The sequence below is a fragment of the Poromitra crassiceps genome (genome assembly GCF_964638095.1).
Source record: "Poromitra crassiceps genome assembly, chromosome: 10".
Classification (NCBI taxonomy): domain Eukaryota; kingdom Metazoa; phylum Chordata; class Actinopteri; order Beryciformes; family Melamphaidae; genus Poromitra; species Poromitra crassiceps.
Window position 1 is genome coordinate 20,333,118 of NC_139631.1, and position 24,000 is coordinate 20,357,117.

Here is a 24,000-nt window from a genome sequence, read left to right on the forward strand (position 1 = left end):
TGTCAGCATGTTGGCTTTGCATCACATGTCTGACAGCCTCAAAGGTCAATGAACCTAAACCACACACTTGACAGCTGACGCCATGCTTGGTGAAATATGCTTGTGACAGTCAGTGAGCTGTCAGCAAGTGACCTTCCACTAGAATACGTTTTTTTTTCATGATTATTTTTAAACTGCTGTTATGCAATCCAATGTTTTGTTGCCTTTTGAGGGGGGTTGTTAATTATTCCCCAGAATAGGAACAAGCAGTGTGTCGTGAGATAACACATGATCCGCTCAGTGCCTGCTTTCAGCATTTGCAAGTTAAAAGCCACTTTGGTCCAAGCACCATAGGGGCTCTTGATATTTGGCTGAAAGCACTTTGTCACGGTTCTGCCTCAAGTCAACAAGCCAGGGGGCCAGGGGGCAGGGGGGCAGGGGGCCAGGGGGCACGTGTGTCACAGAGCTCAAGTCATCTCTATCTCTTCCAGACGGACAGGATGTTATCGCTTCCAGGCAGCAGGAAGAGAGACAAAGACGTGCTGCTAACGCTGTGACCTGTTCCCTGATCGCCTTTCACAGACCAGGATATTGATCTCTTTACCCCCACACTGACCCAACACACAATATTACATTAATTCCCTGGCACAGAGCATTTTCATGAACATTTCAAGGCTATTTCCAAAAGATCACATTTAAAAATGCTGTCAAGTCCTGAATTTAATCAGGCAATTGAATTCATGGCTTTTTGCTCAAACATGTTGATTTGATCATAATGGGTGTGGGTCATTTGACCCTTTCAATAATAATAATAATAATAATAATAATAATAATAATAATAATAATAATAATAATAATAATAATAATAATAATAATAATAATAATAATAATAATAATAATAATACAGTATATCACAGTAGTAAATTGATATACTTGGTGTATTGCAATTCCATACCTGGCCAAAATGGACACAGGGGAAAATGAAAAAATAAGTAAAGCTACAATATAAGATTGCTATGCATGATTGTTATTGTAAAATAACATCAAGCTTTCAGACAGAACATTCAGTTGCTAACTTGCTATTCTCATTCACTGATCATTGCACATCTATTTGTAGGTGTGATTTCCTTCTCCTCAGCAAACAGTGATTGCTGCTGTAGGTGTCTGATGATATCAACAACACAATGCAGTCAGCCAATCACAGGCTGTGCTTTTTGAGCAGATTTTCTACAGCATTGGAGATGACAGAATGCACAGTCAAGATTTGATTTCATAGCAATGTCTCAAAAAATGGGCTGTCTGACATCCCAAATGAAAATGAAACAGTGCAGCTCCTTCTGAGAACAATGCAGCAGGGTTGACACTATATACTTTTTTTTTAAACTATACCAGAGCAAGAATCCTGATACCACACCAAATAATATTTAAAACTTCCATTCAAAGTTTAGAGCAAAGTTATGACACTGAAGCTGAAATGAAACAAAACCTAAATTTGTCAAGTCATTATACTCTTAACATTTTGCTAAAGAGATGTATTCTTATTTTACTGCTACTTAACACAAGCTGCTGATGATCTGTATGGACCAAGACTTCTGATGATATTTACACTATGATAGTACAATATCTCTGAATCTATGTCATCACAGGTATGTTAAGGGTGTAGTATTGAAATATCAACCCTATAGTAGTACACTTGTGGATGCGGCCTTTTATGCAGCAGATAATGGGTATCCTATCCAATAAACCAATAAACTAATTGTAACTAAATCGAACCCTTGGCACCAAGAATAACAGATCATTAAAAATACTGTTTGGCGTTTTCGCATCATGTGGAAATCTCACAAAATACTTGATAGTGAAATAACTAGAAGTAACTAAATCCACAATCTCTTACCTCCAGCAGTCATATAGGAAGTATCCTAAATGTCAGGGTCTGAGCCTCAATTTAAAAGCTAAAGTGCACGTGATGCTGTGGACCACTTCCTCAGACATACATAAGCAAACTGAAACTGAACCTGGACCTAAAAAAAAGCAGGACGGTTCCACTTTTTTCCCCTCTGCCGAGTCTCCTGTACAGCCGCAAACTGCTTGTGACTTCCTGCGGTCAGGGTGGCATATCACGTTATAATATCACGTAACCAGGCCAAGCCATCCTGGCCATGTGGAGTCCATTATGTAAATCAAGGCTGGTGTAACAGCTGTCAGTGTCAAATTAAACGTACCATATAAAACACACACATGCACAAACTCAGGCAAGGGCTTGGCTATGAATGATGGCACACGTGAGGAGTTAAATCAGCACTAAATGTGCCTTGACATGACTGACTCCCTCCTGTCTCCATTTCCCCCCCAGCCCCTCCTCTCTCCTTCACTCCCTCCCAACATGTCTCCCCATGCTTCTGTGGGACCAGCACAGAGAGACTACAGTTACACTATTAGTACAGAGTAAATTACTTTACGGAGGCGTAATCCACAGATGCAGAAAGCAAAGTGCCCCTATCCTGTGTTCCTCTCACATAACCATTTACAAGAGCAAAAACTACCATGGGGAGTTTGTGGCAGCGCTTCCCCTCAGTCTCTCTCATTAGAGGCCCATTCTGGCCAAACCTAATGGCATTTTAATGATATGTGATCCAAGAAGGGCTGTTTTATCACTTGTCCAATAAGCTTCAAGTTCCACAACCAATTAATCAAAAAAAAGAAAGAAAAAGAAAGACGAATGAGAAACGATAAACAGAAAGCTCATCATTTTGAGGTATGGCCAACCCCACAATTTAAATGCAATCTACAGCACTGCAGTGCAGACAGATTGCCTTGTGTTTTCTTGTCATAATCCTGTGGCTCAGTGCTCTTAACAAGTAAGTATTAGCACATTCTTAACAATATATTAAGGGCACTGCCTAATTTCAAGCCAAATCAAAAGGCCAAGGTTCTCGCAACCCGACGGCTGACGCTGAGTCAGTCAATAGCCAATAACCAAACATGTAGCTGAACAGCCTCAAGCATCAGACATGCATTACAGCCCAATAAACATTCTCTGACCGCAGGGGAAAAACAAAGCTATCGTCAACACATCAAAGCCAACCAGAGCAGTAGGTAGAAGGACAAACCTTTGTACATGTGTCTGGGTAATGTCTGGCTTCAGTCAGAGCAGGTCTGTCTGTCTAATAGTCATCCAGCAGGGACTGACATTCCTCACCAGGCTGGGAGGGTCTAGGGTTTGAGGTATGGAGGGGGGGGGGGGGGGGTTAAGGACTATTCCTGTCTCCCTCCACCGGCAATCATATCTAGTATCAGTCCTTCGCACCTCGACTCTCCCTGAACCCTTGTCCACTACTACCATACTGTAAAGCCAATGGCATTTGCCATTGAGGAGAATGGAGCAGGGCCAAATACAGTAGAGCACTTCCTCTTCTGATGCTAGTAACCAGATCCAACAGCGTGTGACGTGGCCGTGGTTGAAAAGCTGGTCATGTTTCTGTGTTTGTTGTTGTGTTTTGATAGATGGAGCTGGTACGGTTCCCGTGAATGACTGTGCATGTCTGTATTCGTCACAATACCGATAATCACAGTGACATGGGTCTAGTAGCCCTGTAGTGGTTTAACTTGCCACGCTCCTCTCCTCTCCTCTCTCATCACTCACTAACCAGGGCGTTACAGATGCCTCGCATTCCTATCATGCTGAAGCACACAGGATGCAAGACCCTCTCTCTGGTCACGGTTCTAGGACCATATGGTTTTTTGCAATGCAGAAAAAAATTATGGAATCATGGAATTTGGCAATAAAAATGGAATCAACTGTAAAACATGGAATATTTCAGAATTTCCAAGTGATATAAAAAAAAAACCTAACCCATAAATTAAAATGGAAAAAACTGAATTTGGAAAAAATAAAACGGAACTTGGAAAAAAATAAAACTGATTTCATATGGCCCTACTGTGCAGTGGGTCGGGCATTGTAGCCTCGTCTGTCCCCGGCTGGCTACTTACATTGATCATAGCATTGGAATGATGCTACTTACATTGATCATAGCATTGGAATGATGCTACTTACATTGATCATAGCATTGGAAGTGATGCGGAAGAGGGTGGCTCGCTCGTTGACTGCCTTGATCTTCTCCCCTCCCTCCACCGGGACTCTCAGCCCCTCGAGCTCGCTCAGAGAGCGCTGCAGGGCCGCCCCGTGCTTGGCGATCAGGTCGTTGCACGTGCTGAGGTCATCCAGCTTGCTGACCAGCGTCTTCAGGGTGCCCTGGATCTCGCTGCGGTCCGACTGGGATGCCGGCTCCTCGTCCCCCGAGTCATCTGGAGGGGAGAAAAGGGAGGTCAGACGTCACACAGATGCTTGCCGTGGGGGGGGGGGGGGGGGGGGAGACTAAATATTTACTACATTATATTATTATAATAGTGAATATTTCACTCCTTCAGCGCTCACAGCGTCCCAGGTGGGAATCGAACCCAGGACCTTCTAGCTGTGAGGCGACAGCTCTACCACTGACCCACCGTGCCCCTGTGAATATTTCATTAGTAAGAAAAAAATGACATTTGGAATCATCCTTTTGCAATTCCACATAGCATGTTTAATCACAGACTTCCTAACGAACAGGAAGCAGTATGGAGCCACCCAGGGCAGCGTCCTCTCTCCATACTTCTCCCTCTACACACCAACAGCTGCATCTCGAGTCTGTCAAGCTCCTGAAATTCGCAGATGACACCACCCTCATAGGGCTCATCTCTAATGGTGACGAGTCTGCGTACAGGCAGGAGATCAACCACCTGATGACCTGGTGCAGTCAAAACAACCTGGAGCTCAAAAGACAGTGGAGATGGTTGTGGACTACAGGAAGACCGTCACCCTGGGTGACTCCCCAGTAAACACTGTGGAGTCCTTTCAATTCCTGGGCTCAACAATCAGCCGGGACCTGAAATGGGAGTCGAACATCAAAGCTCTCACCAAGAAGGTACAACAGAGGATGTACTTTCTTGGGCAGCTGAGGAAGTTCAAGGTGCCAAAGGCAGCAATGGCACTCTTCTACATCTACACCATCAAGACCATCCTCACCTCCTCCATCACCGCCTGGTAAGCTGCTGCCCGCAAGGACATCCCCAGACTGCAGACTGCCATCCATTCAGGACCTACACACTGCCAGGATGCTAAAGTGGTCTCCGAAAATGATGGATGACCCCACCCATCCAGGACATCAACTCTTCAGCGTCCTCCCGCATGGCAGAAGACTGATGTCTGGCAGTACCAGAACCTCTTGTCACAGAGACAGCTTCTACCCAACTGCCATCTGCCTCTCCAATGAGACTCAATAGCCCTCAGAAATCAGGACTTTGTCACACTCCCTCCCTCCCTGAGCACAACCGGCTCAGGGACTGACTGGGGTTCCCCCCATGGACACCATCCCAAGGACATATATCCTACCCCCCCCCCCACACACACACACACACACATCATATACTGTATATCACTTAAATGACTTTTACTGGACATTATCCCACAGACACTATCCTCCCCTGCCCTCCCCCCATTTTAGATCACTTAAAGGACTTTTACTGGGAGTTTTACCCCCCATGATATGTCACTAAGGACTTTTACTTTGCACTTTATAATTTGAGATTGATTTGTTTGCTCCATCTTCTGCTATTGATCTGATCGCTGTGCTGCATGTTCATACTGCACTAAGTCAAATTCCTCATTTGTAACATATTTACTCACTATGGCTTTCAGCATCAAAATGAATCTTGAATCTTAATTGCAAAGCTGTTGGATGGCATGTCCAATGTATTGATTTTTTCCCTCAAGACATGGGTTGGCTTCCCAGCCTACCATGGCAATCAATAACCCACCCCCTCCATGGCCCAGTGCCCCCTGCTGTCACCTTCCATCACCAAGGACTCATTACAGACACATCACATGAGAGAACAGTGAGCTGGGACTCACTACAGACACATCACATGGTGGACAGTCCAATGACTCACTACAGACACATCACATGGTGGACAGTCCAATGACTCACTACAGACACATCACATGGTGGACAGTCCAATGACTCACTACAGACACATCACATGGTGGACAGTGAGCTGGGACTCACTACAGACACATCACATGGTGGACAGTCCAATGACTCACTACAGACACATCACATGGTGGACAGTCCAATGACTCACTACAGACACATCACATGGTGGACAGTCCAATGACTCACTACAGACACATCACATGGTGGACAGTCCAATGACTCACTACAGACACATCACATGGTGGACAGTCCAATGACTCATTACAGACACATCACATGGTGGACAGTGAACTGGGAGTCACAACAATGGCGTTAAATACAGAAGGGAAGCCAGCAGCTTGTTCTAATCTGTTGCCAACTAGCTGCTATGGTTTAGTTTAGTCAAGTGTCCCTGTCATCCATTAAAAAGAACACAAACTGTCAGCAAATAATAAAGACACAAATGACTTGGTCACATAGACACACTAACTGATCAGTGATTAGTTCCACTGATGAAATAAGTGTTAATTGGGCAAGCTGTTAGATTGATTTTACAGATGGTTTCCTTTGACACACACAAAAACACCCATGAGACAGCAACACACTAAACACTGTGGTGTGAGAGCTGTAAGTGGAGAAGCCCTTGGGAAGCAAAGCAAGTGTAAATGTAAGCTGTGTCAGGCCATTTGAATAAGGCAGATGTCCTTCCCTATGATGTCACCAAAGAGAGGTTACTCAGGGTCATACAGAACATACGAGAACAGCACAGTAGTGTCTGTCCTAGGCTACACACACACACACACACACACACACACACACACACACACACACACACACACACACACACACACACACACACACACACACACACACACACACACACACACACACACACACACACACACACACACACGGCAGGTTCAGGTCCAGAAACAGATAGGTGCTATGGCAAATCCTTTAAGTTTGGAGGGATTTAACAGTTCAATGACCTTTATGACAGCCATCTTGAAAGTTCAAACAACCATGCATTTAAAATGGACTTCATTGGTAACCAGCTACATGCATGGAACCTGTTAACAGATATTGCAGATATTGCCCACTTGCTCCCTTTTATATTAAGGATTGCATGAAAATAACAAAATCAGCAAAGATTTTGTTTTGTCAGGCAATAGAGAGCCACAGGGATGACGTATTTTTGTAGTCAGAACGCGGAAGTCCCGGACTTCCTGGTTCTTCACTGTTTCTGTCTATGGGATTTTTGAATGGGTTTTTGCCGCGATGCTTCAAACCAGAACCAGAGTTCAGTCGGATAATCTTCACACATGAGGACCACTTTCATGAGTTTTGTAGCGTAAATGCAAGCCCTAGAAGTAAAAAGCTTGAGCTAAGCTAATCCAGAACTACACACTGTCGCATAGGCTTCCACGTCACGTCAGCACTCAACCTGGACTGTTGTTGATGTGTGCACTGATTACCCCGGGCTGAACGAGGTGAGGGAAAGATAATTTCCGTGTTCGTCCTTTGAAGTGGTGACGTTATTGACGTATATATCCCCATCGACTCAACAGTGTAGTCTCATTTAGCCGTTTGCTAGCTAGCCGCCCTTTTAACGGCACGTAAAAGCTTCAAAACTCATAAAAGTGGTCCTCGTGTGTGAAGATGATATTACTAAACACTGGTTCGCGTTTGATTAAGCCAGCGTTGCCCAGAGAGATTATTAGAAGCATCGCGTGAAGAGTGAAGAACCAGGAGTGTTAGCATCGATGATTTCCAGACTTGTTCCTGCGGCTCTCTATTGTGCATGCCAATAGAGCAGGCGAGGCCAGGCAGCATCTGAGCTACGTGTGGCGAGCCTGGAGTTTCGGCCCCGAAGGGGGCGATACCCTGGGGAAATAAAACAACACCTGCCTTATCCTTTTTTTTTTTTCAGATTTTTTTTTTTTGCATTTTTGCCTTTATTGGACAGGACAGTAGGCAGAGAGGAAAGGCAGGGAGAGAGAAGGGGGATGACATGCGGCAAAGGACCATGGGTCGGACTCGAACCCGGGTCAGCCGCGAGAAGGACCAAGCATTTATGGTATGTGCTTTACCAGGTGAGCCCCCGACCAGCCTTATCCTTTAAGATGGCAAAATTCATGAAGGAAGGAAACAGGATGAGAATGAAAGTGGTTCAAATTGAGTCTGCATGACTCACTCATCTCATTCCAACAGGGACAAAAGGCCTATGTGTTTGCTGGCCCAGTGGATGTGGATTGAGCACATTATGGAGTACAACATACAACACATTATGCTTACTAGAAGAATAAATCCATTTTAAGGTGGTTTTATTGTAGCAAAAATATATCGATAAAAAGCGTGTGTTTGTGTGTGTGTGTGTGTGGGGGGGGGGGGGGGGGGGGGGGGGTGATCAACCACATTAGGAAACAAGCCCATGTGACTTGACTTCCATACTGGGGTAAGTTAAAACCTGAGGTGGGAACATAGAACCAGCTTCAACAGTGGGGCCCTTGATTCTGGGACGTTTGGCATGTTGTAAAGCAAGTTACCTCCCAACAACCCAGCCAGAGGGTTGACAAACCCTTAATAGAGCAATACTACCTACAACATACTTCTAGTAATAATAATGATACTTTATTGAAGGGAAATTCTCTTTTCACCATCATGGGTGGTCAGAGCGCAGAGTGGATGTCTCTCTTACCGCTCAACCATCCTGCTGGCCTGACCCCTTAATGTTAATGTGTAGAAAGCGATGTTATTTATTCTGTCTGTCTTCCACAGCCCAGCATAAGGACTTTGCAGACTCTGCCATGTAATGTCACATTGAAAAGGTGTGATTGTTACTGGTATAATAGGGCAGGCTGTCTCATTGCTGGTGAGAGGCAACACACAGTCCCAAGAGAACATGGCAGCTTGCTCTGACGTCACAGTGGAAGTGACTATCACCCCTGTCCAGACTATTTATACCACGTGAGTTTAACATGGATCTCAGCTGCACAGGAAAAACAACAAGACAAAGAGCCACTAGTACTGTCTGTGCTACCTCAATGTAGACGTATTAAGTAGCATTGGTGCAGAGACAGCATGTGCATGTCTTCAGGTGTGAACCATTTGAAAATCTGACCAAGAAAAAGATTCAGCCCCAAGAAGGACTGGTCATCTGGAGCCTTTACCACAATCTGATATAGAAGACTCAGACTGGCACTTTGCTTAGGGGCTCATCCTCAACTAGTGGTGGCTATACTATAGACTATCATGATAACTAGAAGAAAGCTTGAGTCTTATTGTAAGAATCTGCAATTTTGAAGCTTTTCAAAAGTTTTTGATTTCCTTTAATATCGATGTTAATCGGTATGCTACTGAATGATGTTAAACTATTTTGACACCTGGTGCAATCCTCAACTACAAATAAGTCAAAGCAGCAACCATGACAGCATCAACAGACCCAAGACTGGAACCCCCCCCCCCCCTCCCCCACAAAAAAACATGGCAGAAAAGTACTAACACTTCTGCACTATCAAATAGATTAATAAAAGCAACAAGATAAGAAACTTGTCAAGTAGCCTCACATGTATTGGTCTTGAACTGTATAGCAGGGGTGAGTCCTGCCATGTAAAAAGAGAGAGAGGGCCAAGAGGAGGGGAGGGGAGATGGAAGGGTGGGGAGGCAGGGTGGGTAAAGGGAGACAGATGAGGAAAGAAAAGGCATCTCTCACCATGTCTGTAGTCCTGGGCATCCATTTTCACCCAAAGGTGACCAGAGCTACTGAGCAGCTGAGCTCTAGCCTGTGAGCTAATGAGTGAACATGTTGAATAGGCTTTCAGAGACACACAACTGTCTGGCCAGTGACGGAGAAAGACAAAAACAAAAACAGTCCAGCCAAAGGTCAAGCCAGCAGCCGTGCCACACCAAGTGAAACTAGAGAGTAAGCCACCCCCATCCACCCATCACCAGCCAGCAATAGACTAGCAATTGAATTTACACTGAAATTGAGTAAAGTCACTGCAGAAAGGAAGGTAGAAAAGCGAAAAAAGAGAAGCTGACAGCGAGCGGTGTAGGCAGAGAGTTGACCAGAATGAGTGTGGAGAGAATAGCAAAGCAAAGCATAGAGAAAGAGGAAGAGCGAGAAAGAAAGAGAGAACGTAGAGCGAGAGACAGACAGACAGACAGAGAGGATAATAAAATAATATGCCTTCAATTGATGAAGCATGACTGTGGAGAAGAACTCTGCAGCCAGAAGAGCTGCCTGGTGAGCAGCAGCATAACTGACATTCCTCCAGATAAAACAAGGCAGCTCAGTAAACATGTGAATGATGCCGTTCTCCTTTGAGCCAATCAGAAACAAGTTATACAAATGTGGAAAAAGTGCCAAGTCTGTGATGTAACTAATCTAATAACATTTGATAGGTCTATTTGCATTGTGTTCTCTTTTTGAGCCATATTGGTTGATTGAACAAATCATGCAGTCATCAATCGCACTAACTATGAAATATGAGAAGTATGAAAAAGCCTCAGGGCGGGGGACTGTTCTTCAAGCAACTGAATATCGTGGAAACTCCAACATACCATATCACTGATTGCCCTTGAGACATTTGTACAGCAAAGATGTCTGGAGATGTACACCAAATGCCATGTCTTTTGAACCTGTGCTGCTGGATATGATGCTATGGCCAATCAGTGGAATTCTTCTCACCATTCCTCCAAGTTTCCTCAAAATCCATTCAGTGTTTTCTGAGATATCGTCCACGACACGTGGGTGAACAATGCAACACCCCCCCCCCCCCCCCCCCCCCCCATGGGCTAGTCAGTATAAATTTGAAAATATCACAAATCAGTGGTGCATCATCATGCCCCCAAGTTTCTTCTTCTTCTTCTTCTTCTTCTTGAGAGTTTCTGGTGAGTGTTGTCTGAGATATTGCATGTGACAGATGGACGAACAGATAAAGCAACATGAGGAGACTGACCCGTAGTACCCCCACTGTGAAACTGAGCCAAAACAAAACACCATACTTGTATTGATCCTGGTGGAAAAACAAGGTTATGAAAGGGCAAGATCACCACTGAGCTATTTTCTACCCTGAAGCTTCGCCTCAACGTCCACATTAAAGGGGCTGAAATGACAGAGATTAGGGGTAATGTTAGGACTTAGGATGTGCAGGGTGCTGTTAGAAGGAAGAAACAATAGACCCTTTTCATGAGGGCCATTTTGTGTTGAAAAGACAGGGTAAACACAGGTGCACGCAAAACAGTAATGAAGGTTTCCAACTTTCCAATCATGGAAGTTGAAAACCCTCATTAGTGTTTTGCTTGCACCTGTTTTACCCTGCCTTATCGACACAAAATGGCCCCCGTGAAAAGGGTCTCTCGGCCCCTTGGCAGCATACGGCTGTTGTATTTCACTCTTCTCCTATTGACTGCATTAAACAGATTGAAATACCACTGGATGGACGCGCTCAAGACAGTAGATATTTTATTTCCTTGTGTTCTGTGAGAGTTAAGGTTGTTTAAAGGTAAAGTAAGTGGCTAAGCAAAGACAGAAAGCTCTGGAGCTCTGCAGAGAGAAGCCTTGTTCTTATTATTCACCCTCATTCTGCCAATGAGTTCAGCAGCTCCCAGCAATGGCACTTAAAAATAACCCGTCACATGATGATGCACCACGGCATGTTTGTTTATTAGAGACTCGGCTTACAGCAGAATGTCTCAGTCTGCAGAGCTAATTGCCTTTCTGAAGCCTCCAGAACAGTCTCTGCATTCTGCCGGCTCACAACTTGTTTCAGCAAATACTCCAGCTGACGGCTATTTAGACAGCCTACAGCTACAGGACACAAAGCTGTAGGACTGAATCTTCTCAAATGAATCTTTCAGAAATGTACTGTATGACCCCGTTTCAAATGTTCTTTCTGCACTGTCCCGTAGGTTTCCTTGTCCTCACCCAGACCCATATAGCATCAATAGGATGTCTCGCAATGGTGGCTGAACCCATTACAATGCCCAAAAACACATGCAGTGCCTCAAAAACACATGCAGTGCCTCAAAAACACATGCAGTGCCTCGCAGCCCCTGGATTAAAACACATGCAGTGCCTCGCAGCCCCTGGATTAAAACACATGCAGTGCCTCACAGCCCCTGGATTAAAACACATGCAGTGCCTCGCAGCCCCTGGATTAAAACACATGCAGTGCCTCGCAGCCCCTGGATTAAAACACATGCAGTGCCTCGCAGCCCCTGGATTAAAACACATGCAGTGCCTCACAGCCCCTGGATTAAAAACACATGCAGTGCCTCGCAGCCCCTGGATTAAAACACATGCAGTGCCTCGCAGCCCCTGGATTAAAACACATGCAGTGCCTCGCAGCCCCTGGATTAAAAACACATGCAGTGCCTCGCAGCCCCTGGATTAAAATACATGCAGTGCCTCGCAGCCCCTGGATTAAAAACACATGCAGTGCCTCGCAGCCCCTGGATTAAAACACATGCAGTGCCTCGCAGCCCCTGGATTAAAACACATGCAGTGCCTCGCAGCCCCTGGATTAACCGGCAGATTGGATCTCACACTGAGTCGACCTCTGCTGTTAAACAGCCGATCTATGCTGCCTGTGCATCAGTGTCACTGATTAGCTCACATCTCCACTGCTTCCTTCACCACAACCAAAGGCTGGGGATGGATGGCTCTTCTCCACAGCAAGGTCAACAGCACCAAGCAAGGCCGGGAGCCCATTACCACGCTAGTCACGCCTCAAGGGCGGACTGCCCGCCCCCCCCCACACACCTCTGAGAACACCCTGCACTGACACAAATGCAAGACTGATTCCATTTTGCGCCCCATGTCTTCCTCGCACCTCCTCCTCCTCCTCAGATTATCTAATTCAAGCACCTGTGACTCAGGCAGGCCGAGATGAAAGACTTTTTGTGGGAAGCCTCAACAGCTCATCCCTCTCCCTATAAACCGCATCACCATCTAACCTACCAACACCTAACACAGTGATTCTCTGCCTTCTTCAATTGAGTCCACATTAGAGCCATGGACCCACATTCCGAACCGCCTCAAGGACCCCTGGTGGTCCCCGGACCCCATGTTGAGAATCACTGACCTAAACAATCCACCATCTTCTTCCTTAGCATAGCTTCCCCTGCATTACGGTAAAGTGATGTAGTTTTCTGAATTTACCAGACTGTTCTAGCTGTTCTTTTTTTTTGCCTTTACCCACTTAAGTCATTATATCCACATTACTGATGACTATTTATCAAAAGTGTCATTGTGTAAATCATATACACACAGTAGAAAACTCTTCACCATTTGGCTGTTCATTTCCATTCTGCATCAGTAAATATTTTGAGAAAGCACCAATAATATCGGTAGAGTAGAGGTATGAGGGCAAAAATATTGTGATACTGTACTATATTTGATTTTCTCCACGATGGTTTTGATTTTACAACTGAACATTTAGCTCACTTCGTAGAAAATACCGAGATATACATCGTGTATATCACCATTCAGCCTAAAAATACCAAGATATTATTTTGGGTCCGTATCGGCCAGCCCTAACTGCAGTGCCCTCGCCTCCTTCCACACTGTCCATGCCAGTGTTCAGTGAAAGAGAGGCAGAGTGAGAGGGCAGAGCAGGAGAAGGGACAGAGTGGGATCATGTCATTGGGAGAGCAGTGCTGTGTTATGCAGTACTATGCTATCCCACTGTCAGCGCCTGTCTCTTCAGTCCTCCCTGAGGAAATGCTGTCAGATCAGTGGAGCCGGGCCTGAGGCTCACAATACGTCATGCAGTAGCAGGGAGACATGCCCTTGGCTCTGAGCAGCCAAGCAGACAGGAGAAAAGCACTGTCCCTCTGTATTAAATATGATACTAACACACTGAAAGGCCTACTCACACAATGGACATTACATATGATACTAACACACTGAAAGGCCTACTCACATATGTACGTAAATAAGGCAATAAGGTGAAAAACACAATAGAATAGAAATAATTTAGAATCGAAAAATAGGATAAAAATAGGAGCACTTGACAGTAGAAGATGACGTCAGGGCAAGTGCAGCAATGTGCAAAATGGCAATACAACAGAATTATTGCACTCAGTCAAGGTAGTGTGTGTGTGTGTGTGTGTTTTATTTACACAAATACACAACACACACTCACTCTTTCACCCCCATGTTAAAATACCTGCGCTTACAGCATAGCCTAAATAAATCAACATGTTTCCAGCCTGGTTAACGAAATGGTTTTGGTCTGTATTGCTAATTTCACCTTTCATGATAACTACGGGGGTGAATTTTAATATAACTCACCCGTTAAATCGACGATGAAAAAGTTTGGGGCGTGATTGACAGGTCACCTGTCCAGTGATCGCGCAGCTTGCTGAACCAATAGCAGGCGGCACTGCAGCTCTGTGGGAAACCCCTCGTCACGCACATGAACCAAGATGGCAGCAGCCAAAACACCAAAGTAGAGGCTTCAGAATGAGAGGCCACAAACCAATGGGTGAAGTCACATACACATCCATCCATCTCTTATAGTTTTTATAGTCTATAGTTCATATAGTCTATAGTTTATAGTTTATATACCGCAGAGATGATGTATTTTTGTAGGCTTTATCCAGAAATTGCCACCATTTGGTTCATCAGTGGAAAAGTCTATTGTGTTTTAGAATGGGGATTTCACTGAAATAAGATCTGTGGTTAACAAAAGTTTATGGGAACGCGAATTTTAAGTGAAAAAACCCATTCTAAAACCCCATTAATTTTTTTGCTGACGAACCCGGAAGTATACTTTCAGACTCATTCCTGTGGTTCTCTATATAGAGGCAGTTAAAATATTGTGGTGATGCTTAGACGTTTGTGTTTTCTTGTGTTCAGACATAGGTTTATAGATGTTATTTTTATTTACCTTGACAGTTTCGACGAGTCAACTCTCGTCTTCTTCAGAAGCAGTCGCACTGACAGCTGGGTATGACGTGTCAACCAGTTGCTTTTCAGCAACTGGCACATCGCCAGTGGCACACCGCCCAGCTGAGCCGTCAGGTCTGCCAGGCCGGCCAGGCCCACTATGACGTGTCGTGGCCGGACCGACAGACCCAACAGCCCCGCCGGGCACATCACGCGGCCCGCCACCCGTTGTTCTCTGGAGTAGAGTATCCCAGGTGCGGGAGAGCATGTAGGCCCCGGGCCTACATGCTACATGCCCTGGACAGTTCTGTGTGTGTGTGCATGTCAGTGAGGCTGGCTTGTATGTCTGTGAACAGCGTTCAGAGTGTCTTCAGGTTGGCTTATTATCACTCTTGTATAACTGTCTCTCAATTAAAACAGCTCCTGAGCACTCTGCCTTCCCGAGACGGAAAATGTTCACCACTTTCATTTTGACATATAGGCTACATTATCCAGCTGATGCAGAACCACTGCAGACTGTTTCAGATATAGACAGTGTGCTTTCTTCCCATTTTGTCTTGTGATTCATGTGTCTCTCTCTGTACAGCAGCAAACCCTTTTTTTTTTTTTATCCCTCCATTAATTTCCTGTAAAGCCTGTCACAGTGAAGGCTCCTTCAGGGTGCTCAGCTAGTATTGTGAGGCTGTAGGCTAATTAACCACCTGAACCTTCAGACTGTGGGACGTGTGCAGCTGGCAGAGCCATTTTCCTCTCACAAACCAGCAGACAGCCCTATGCATCAGTTGGCAAATTATCTATAAAATTTGCACAGCATACCAGAATGTAAATCTACAGTTTAGGAGTCAGCAGACTGATTATTTGTTTGCCTTGCGTCGTAAGTTAAACAATGCAGCGTTACTGAATTAAAACGCAGTGCTACATTATGCTGCTGTTTTCTTTTGTCTGCATGCTTGCTGGAAGTGTTGGATACACTGCCAGAGCTTTACTGCAGAGCGTTGGGGGACAGTGATGGGTTGCACTGCACACTTCCTCATTTGCTTGTGGAGAGCTGAGCACTGTGCTTGCTGCTTACTGGGTTTAACCTGCCGTCTCCTCCATTCCTCTCCTGGTGATGCATCTCTGTGGAGGCGTGGGGCCAGTTAGCAATTACTGGCCAGGATTACATTAGAGTCCCTTACCCTGGGGCACAGGACACACACTCACTCTTCATCTAGCTCATTCTTTCTGCTCTTCTGGCCACACTCACCTGTTCTCTGTCTCTCGCTCACTCCATCAACCCACTCACTCCTTCTCATCTCCCTGCCTCTCCTGTTTTCTGTCCGTGCACAGTGACGAGGCTGCTACACTTTGCCAGCCACAGGTATAAAACAGTCTCTGTGCTGAACATAAATAACCCCGTCTCCAGATCGCATGTGGATGCATTTACAAGGCACCTCTCCATTCTCTCACTATGTTCCTTAGAGTGGGGCATGGAATATAAAAAATCACGGTGAGGTGATTTACCATGTTACCATGGGTGGCGATTCTTACTTAGGATGTGTCTGAACAGTTCATTATAATTGGCTTTCCAATGTGGATGGTCATTCGTTAATTTTCTTTTTACGGCTTTCTAAGTCCACTTAGCTTCTTTTTCCCGGCTCCAGTGCCTTTTCCTCGTTAAAAGCAACAGGAAGTGCCTGCAAGGTGCACAAAAGGGCGATGGAGAAATAGGATGTTGTAGGCTAATCATTGAATTTACGTTCCTGTAACAACAATCATAAAGGTAGTATGGATTATACCAGACATGTATGTAAATATCTGCCATCTGGTAAGCCTTGCTTATTCTACAACTCAGTATTTTTAGTACTGCTTGAAGTGCTAACATTACGTTAGGTTAAGGTGGTTAGCTAGCAGCAGGCGTTATCATCTGCTTCTCCTCCAGGCAGCGCCTTTTCCACCCAAAAAAGATGCTGACAAACGCTGTCGACACGCAGCCTGAGGATCCTATCCCAGCATACATGTTGGCCCCAAGGCAGCACCCAGTAGAGTTCATCTTCAATCACAACGCTAACACAGATAGACAATCACTCATGTTCACACACCTATAAGCAGTTTAGAGTCTCCAGTCTACCTGACATGCATGTGTTTGGAATGCTAGAGGAGACAGTCCCCAGAGCACCCGCAGCAAACACACTTGAACAGGTGGAGGACATGCATACAGTATCATCATTACAGGTTTTTGTGGGATGTTTTCCTTATCTTCTGTCTTTGGTCTATGGTTGGTGGTGCTGAGTAGGCCAGGGTCGGCTGGGCAGGTTATGTAGGTAAACACAGGTGCAAGCAAAACACTAATGAGGGTTTCCAACTTCCAATCGTGGAAGTTGGAGGCCAGAAAAAAAATCGTATTTTTTCTTTTTTTCTGCTCTCCCCAAAATTTCAATAAACCTTTATGGCATATTATTACAATACAACAATACTGGTGTTGACAGCGTTGACAGTAATAGCATATGCCAAATCATTCAAAACAATAAGCATTTTGCTTTTAGGAGCAATGTGCCAACGTGCAGCGCTGTTCCAAAATGTGTCAACGTGTGTCGTTGCCTGGGAAACGCACACCCCATAATACAATTGTTCGCATCGCATCCCATAATAGTATGATGATACTTGAGATGCCATTGCGAACATGGATGCGAACAGGTTAGCTAAAAGTTTAGCGTCGCCAGCGAGGGCCCCCACCGTTGCGGTCGTTGCGGGAACATTTCGAAATCCCTCCTGAGGGAGGCCTGAGAATCTTTCTAGGGGAAACACTGTTGTATTACTGTTGTGATTATGTACCTCATGTACTTGCACTATTGTCTTGTAATGGAGTCCCCTAGCATAAGAATTTCACAGGTGTACTTGTGAAGTGACAATAAATATCTTGAATCTCGCTTTTGCAGCCAGCCTCAAGTGGCCATTCGAGGAAGTGCAGTTTTTAGTACTCGATGTGTATCAATGTGACCAAGAAAGCCTGCCCCCTCCATATAAACCATGAGGAGTCGTATAACCTGGCCGGCATATACCTATACTAGCCCAGGCCAGGAGAAGCCAGCTGTTCTTCCACTCAGCATTCTCTAACCCTGCCATGGGAAAGAAAAGGAGGGGTGAAGTTAGAAGGGTGGACATGGAGAAAGGGATGGTCAGAGACAGAGAGGGGGGAATGTGATAGCTAACACCTCTTCCAATTGTTCCTCCAGTAGTAGCAACATAATCATGCAGACCATGCATGTGTACTATTGTATATAAGGCTAATAGGCTGCCTGAAGCAGGAACAGAATATTGATTTGTTCTGTATTAACACAACAAATCGTTCAACATCTGGTCAGCATGTTATATACTGTAGCCTAGTGTTGCATACAAAGTGTTCCTATAAAATCCTTGAAATGTGTGGTCCGAGTCCTTACTGACCGTTATCCTACTTCATTCTAAAAATGACTAAGTACAGCTTGTCTTGTCCTCACACAGCAGCACTCAAAGGCGGGTCAAAGACAGGTCTAGGACTCCGGAATACACAGACGTTGCATTTTAACATTTCCAATGATGCAATGAACTCTGCACACACACAGCGTGCACACACACACAGGCACACATAAGGCAAATACACAGGTTGGCTAACAGAACACAGAACACGGGACTGGCAGGTTGGCTAACAGAACACAGAACACAGGCCTGGCAGGTTGGCTAACAGAACACAGAACACTTAGGCCTGGCAGGTTGGCTAACAGAACACAGAACACAGGACTGGCAGGTTGGCTAACAGAACACAGAACACAGGACTGGCAGGTTGGCTAACAGAACACAGAACACTTAGGCCTGGCAGGTTGGCTAACAGAACACAGAACACAGGACTGGCAGGTTGGCTAACAGAACACAGAACACAGGACTGGCAGGTTGGCTAACAGAACACAGAACACTTAGGCCTGGCAGGCGCGGACTCATCCATATGCAAATGCAAGGTGGAGCAGGCGCAAAGCAGAGAGAGGAAATGAGAGGGAGAGAGCAGCATGGGAGGGGACAGGCATCGCCATGCAGCAAGGAGAGTGACAGGGAGGACAGACTACAGCATGTGATGATGGTGAAGGAGGTTGAGGCAGAGAGCGGCCATGGCCACAGATGACAGACAGACAGAGGAAGATGGATGGTGACATGATGACAAGCTCTCAGACATAACGATGTGGAGGACATGACAGGATGAGGAGGGTTTGCTCCAGGGACAGAGGGAGAGGAGTGCTGCCGTGCTGTAGCCATGGCTGTACTGACCCTGGCTGAGTTTACTCAGGCAGCCCGAGTTGCAGAAGGAGCGGACCGTCCTTGGCTTGTCCCAGCAGCCGCGGCCCTTCATCCCACTCTGTGCAGGCCCGGTCCCACACGCCACGCTCCCCGAGACGCAACGCTGCCCTCTGTAGGCCCCGATCCCACACGCCACGGCCACGCTCCCCAAGACGCAACGCTGCCCCGGGCCGCTACATCGTCCCCGGGCCGCTACATCCTCCCACGGAGGAGGGGGGGGTGGAGGCAGCGACTTTCCTTATTCAGCATTGCAGCATGCACACACAAACACTCAGACATAGATACACACACTGCTCACACACACAATGATCAAGGGGAGCAAGCCGGGCACTCCCTCTTGCAACTGCTCTTCTCCTCTCCTCCTTCGCTTCGCCTTCCTTCCGGAAACACACACACACATTCACAAAGCTCGGCACATTTACAATTCTCCTCCACATGCTTCTCTCAATGCGGTGCAGTCTGGAGGGAGGGAGGGAGGGAGGGAGGGAGTGAAGCAGAGAGGAGATAGGACTCAGCAGCCAGCAGTCATCCACAGAAGCAAGACCAGAATGCATCGCTTCTTCCTTGTAACCCCCTGCATCCCTAGCTAGTAAACTATCCCAGGGAAGTAACAATATTGCAGGAAAGCAGATATAATATCTGAAGGCTTTATTGCTTCAAAAAGCACACCATGAGGAGCTTACATGCGAGTCATGGAAAGCGATTTCAGATACGCTTATGTAATACTAACTAAATGTGGTGCAAATAGACCAAGGACAAAGTGTCAAATAACACATCCTTAAAAATAAATTAATAATAATAATAATAATAATAATAATAATAATAATAATAATAATAATATTATTATTATTATTATTATTACAATAATACTACTACTACTACTAATAATAATACTCATCTCCTACTGATTCACCCATCTCTTATTTGCTGTCAGAATTGTTCTCTGGTCAGACCACTTTCAAAATTCGGACCCCCTACAGAGAGACCAAGGTCACTACAGCTAGCAATATGATAGAGTTCACAGTGTAGTTAGCCCTGGGCTGCTGTAGCATGCTCTGCTCCCTCCTTTTCAAAGTAGGGGGAGGTTATCACTTGGCTATGCCTGCCAGTGTACATACAGTGTGCTGTAACTCAAGGTCACCTTAACCTCCTCAACCCATTCTCCTCCTCTACAGCACGCTGCAGGCTTCTGTGGACAAATGATCTCCATTACTGTAGTACTGTATCTGACTGCACACTGCAAGTTATGAGCCAGCCTTCTGACCATAGCTCTCTTATCCCAGCGATCAAGGTCTTTGGCTAATTAGCTATTTGAAAATGTATATACGATTAGTATATTTATTTATTTATTTGCTTTTGCTTGTATATTTATCTATTTGCTTTGTAAGCGTGGTCTGCAAGGACGACACTAACAGTTTATGATTCATGATAATGGTATGCAATGTGAATTATGTTAGGTTGCTGCCATTATCCTGGACGGTATTCAGGGCATTTTCAATCACAGAAATCAATTAAGCACAGTTTAGGTACAAGAGAACTTGAAAAGGACTAGCAAGAACTAGAAAAGCAATATAAAGTAAAAAGCAATATATAGAGGTAGGACAAGTTTAACTCATGATATGATATGATGTGCAATATGGGGCTCGAGATTCAATACAACCACAATACCCACAATATGATGTAATAAATACAAGTTATGTAACAACGACGTAAGAATGATGTATATTCCGGACCCACAAGTCTTTCTAGCAATGGTATAATTGCTAGATATAATATATATTTAAAATAAATAAAATGGCGTTAATATCGTGATTCATTCTTCTACCACACGATACGTATTGTCACATTATTGTATTGTGATATATTGAATTTCCGATATATCATCTCATCCCTAGGTATGACACAAATTATGTGCCGGCCGCTGCCATCATCCAGAGTACATGGTAGCTAATCTTCCATCAGAGCAATCAAGTAAGCACAGGACAGCAAGACAGCTGGCGACGACTGTAGGCTAGGCTAGTTTTTAAAAACACTGTTTATTGCTATGGATCTCTCGAAGACCATGGCTACTATGAAAGCAATGGCTATAACTATTTCATTCATGCAACAACAACAACAAGGTTTAAACAATTCCTCCCTCCACAGGTAACAGGATGGATGATGTGCAGAGTAGGCCAACACTAGTACACTGTGTAATTCACTTGATAACTGAGACCACTATCACATCAAGACAGGCCATCATCATTGCAGTGATCCTGTAGAACTGTTTGACAACAGTGAAAATAGGTAACAGAGGGCTGTTGTAGAAGTGAGGTGAGGCGAGTGCTGAGAGGGAAAGACTGTTGGACTGTGAATAAATCACATTAACCTAAATGCCCTGTGGGCGTGTACAAGAGACCAATCATCCATGAAGCCTCCATTCATATCATACTTGACCTTAATCAATGTTTCCATTAACACAGCAAGTTCACCGGTGCAAAGAGAGCTGAAGCTGACTGCTGAATGTGGCCTCTGTAATCACTAATTCACTTGGGTATCTTCTAAGGCAGTGGTTCTCAAATGGGGGTCCGCGGACCCAGGGGGGTCCGCAAAAAGTTTTCAGGTAAAAAAAAAAAAAAAAATGCTACATGTTACTTATTCCTTCTCAAACTACTTCATACATGGTGCTAGTCTATCAAAATATCTTGGCTGTCATTGTTCAACGAAAATAGTTTATGCTTTAAATCTAAAATGGTTCATGGATTACATTCTAATAACAAACCTATCAAATTAAAAGTCAAGCACGTTACCATGGAAACAATTAAGCTTAGCCCAAAAGAATGCCTTAGAATCTGCCTTAGAATCTAAGGCAGTGGTTCTCAAAGTGGAGTCCGGGGACTCCCAGGGGTCCTTGAGGGGATTCGAGGGGGTCCCCAGCAAAAAAGCTAATGATTTATTTTCACTAGGATTTCAACCATAAGTAACACAATGACAGAATGTATGACTATTTTTGGTCGTGGGGTTCATACACTTGTTACAAAACATCTAATACAACCCTCCCACTCTCCTGGCCCTGTCTTGCAGGAGCCTGGTGTTGGGGTCGTTAGGCTGATTGGGTGCACCTGGTCCGAGTGCACTCATTGGGCTTACAGTAAGAAGACCTTCAAATGATTCAGTCTTTTGCCCTCAATGTAATGCAGTTTGAGTTGTCCAGTTATTTTCCCTTAGTTTTAGTTAATAAATTATTGTTATAACTTGTGTGTATGACTCCCCTCATTTGTTATAACCCAGCTCAAGGAAGTAACAAATGAGGGCAGTCATAGACCAAAGTAAAAGTTAAAATAATAATTTATTAAAGGAACACGCCAACATTTTGGGAGATTCGGATATTTGCCAACTTCCTGATAGTAAGACGAGAAGATAGATGCCTTTCTTTTCTCTGTGCGTGTAGTAGAAAAATAGTGAGCGCTAGTTAGCGTAGCTTAGCACAATGAATGGTAGTCAATGGTACTGGCTAACCTACCACTGTTAACATGAGCAGAAACATACACACACACACACACACACACACACACACACACACACACACACAAAACAAAACAAAACAAAACAAAAAAACAAAAAGATGCTTCCAGACTGCTCACCTGGCGTAATCCAAGTCTCCACATGCCCTGAGATGCCAAGTTGACTTGAAAAAAGACATAATTTAAATTTTACACCCTGTTTTAGCTGAAATCCACACTGTAGCCAAGTGCTGTAAGAAGGTGTAGTGCGGTTACTGTAGCCTGCTGAAATCAAATAAAAAAGGAGGGGGGGTTGCTAATTAGCTCTCTGTACAACAATAGTTGGCTTAGCAAGTTATAAAGCTTGGAGAGCCAGGCTTCAACACAGGCTTCATGGGAATTATCAACATGGCTGGAATACGCCTTTCATCGAGTTGCTTGGCTAGATCACTTGTAATCAATTATAGAGCAGTGTGTGTGTGTGTGTGTGTGTGTGTGTGTGTGTGTGTGTGTGTGTTTCACACAGTGTCTCAATTACTTTAAAAAAGTAATTGATTGCCAGTGAAATATGAACTGAATCAGAGGTCTCCAAATGGACTGACATTCATCGTGTGGCGATAATCCATATAGGAAGAGGAAGATCTTTAATTAAGCGCAAAGTTAGAGTTAAGAGTAATTGCTTCCTGCCTGCGCCGGCGCCGGCTTACAGTAGGGGGCCATGTATCCACTTGACGATTTGGCAATTACAAACAGACACGCTTCATATTAATGTCCCACGCAGCAGGGTTCAATTACAGCTGACTCTCAATTCAATGGAGCAATGAATCACCCCAGCTAGCATGCACTTCATCAATGACAAACACAAGCCCTGCCACCATTTTTGCATTCTAGCTGTTTTGTTGCTGTTGAAGTTGATACTGTACAACAGCGTTGCGTATTGTGCCTTTAAAATGTTTAAGTGAGTTTATGTCTGCATGTCAAGTGTATTGTTTATGTAATCAAAATGTATACAATAGTCCAGTATTTTTTTTTTTCTGACCCTCCAACCCCCCTCCATTTTTCTCCCCAATTGCCAATTTTCTCCTGCTGCTGCCCCGGTCGCTGCTCCACCCTCTGCCGATCTGGGGAAAGCCGTAGACTAGCACCATGCTTCCTCTGACACATTAGCAGTTGCCAGCCACTTCTTTTCATGTGACAGCAGGGAGCTTCACCGGCAGGACATAGCACGTGGGAGGATCACGCTATTCCCACCAGTTCCCTTCCGCCCGAACAGGCGCCCCGACCGACCAGAGGAGGCACTAGTTCAGCGACCAGGACACATACCCCC

The 24,000-nt window shown here is 44.9% G+C and overlaps 1 protein-coding gene across 1 annotated transcript in view; it reads right to left on the bottom strand.

Moving 5' to 3' along the window:
- Nucleotides 1-24,000, bottom strand: part of osbp2b (oxysterol binding protein 2b) — a gene marked incomplete at its 5' end in the record, with an annotated part of 65,192 nt that overhangs the window by 17,801 nt on the left and 23,391 nt on the right. Inside the window, one exon of the mRNA XM_083644359.1 lies at nucleotides 4,034-4,284. Coding sequence (XP_083500485.1) covers nucleotides 4,034-4,284 — 251 coding nt within the window. The remainder of the gene's footprint in view (nucleotides 1-4,033; nucleotides 4,285-24,000) is intronic.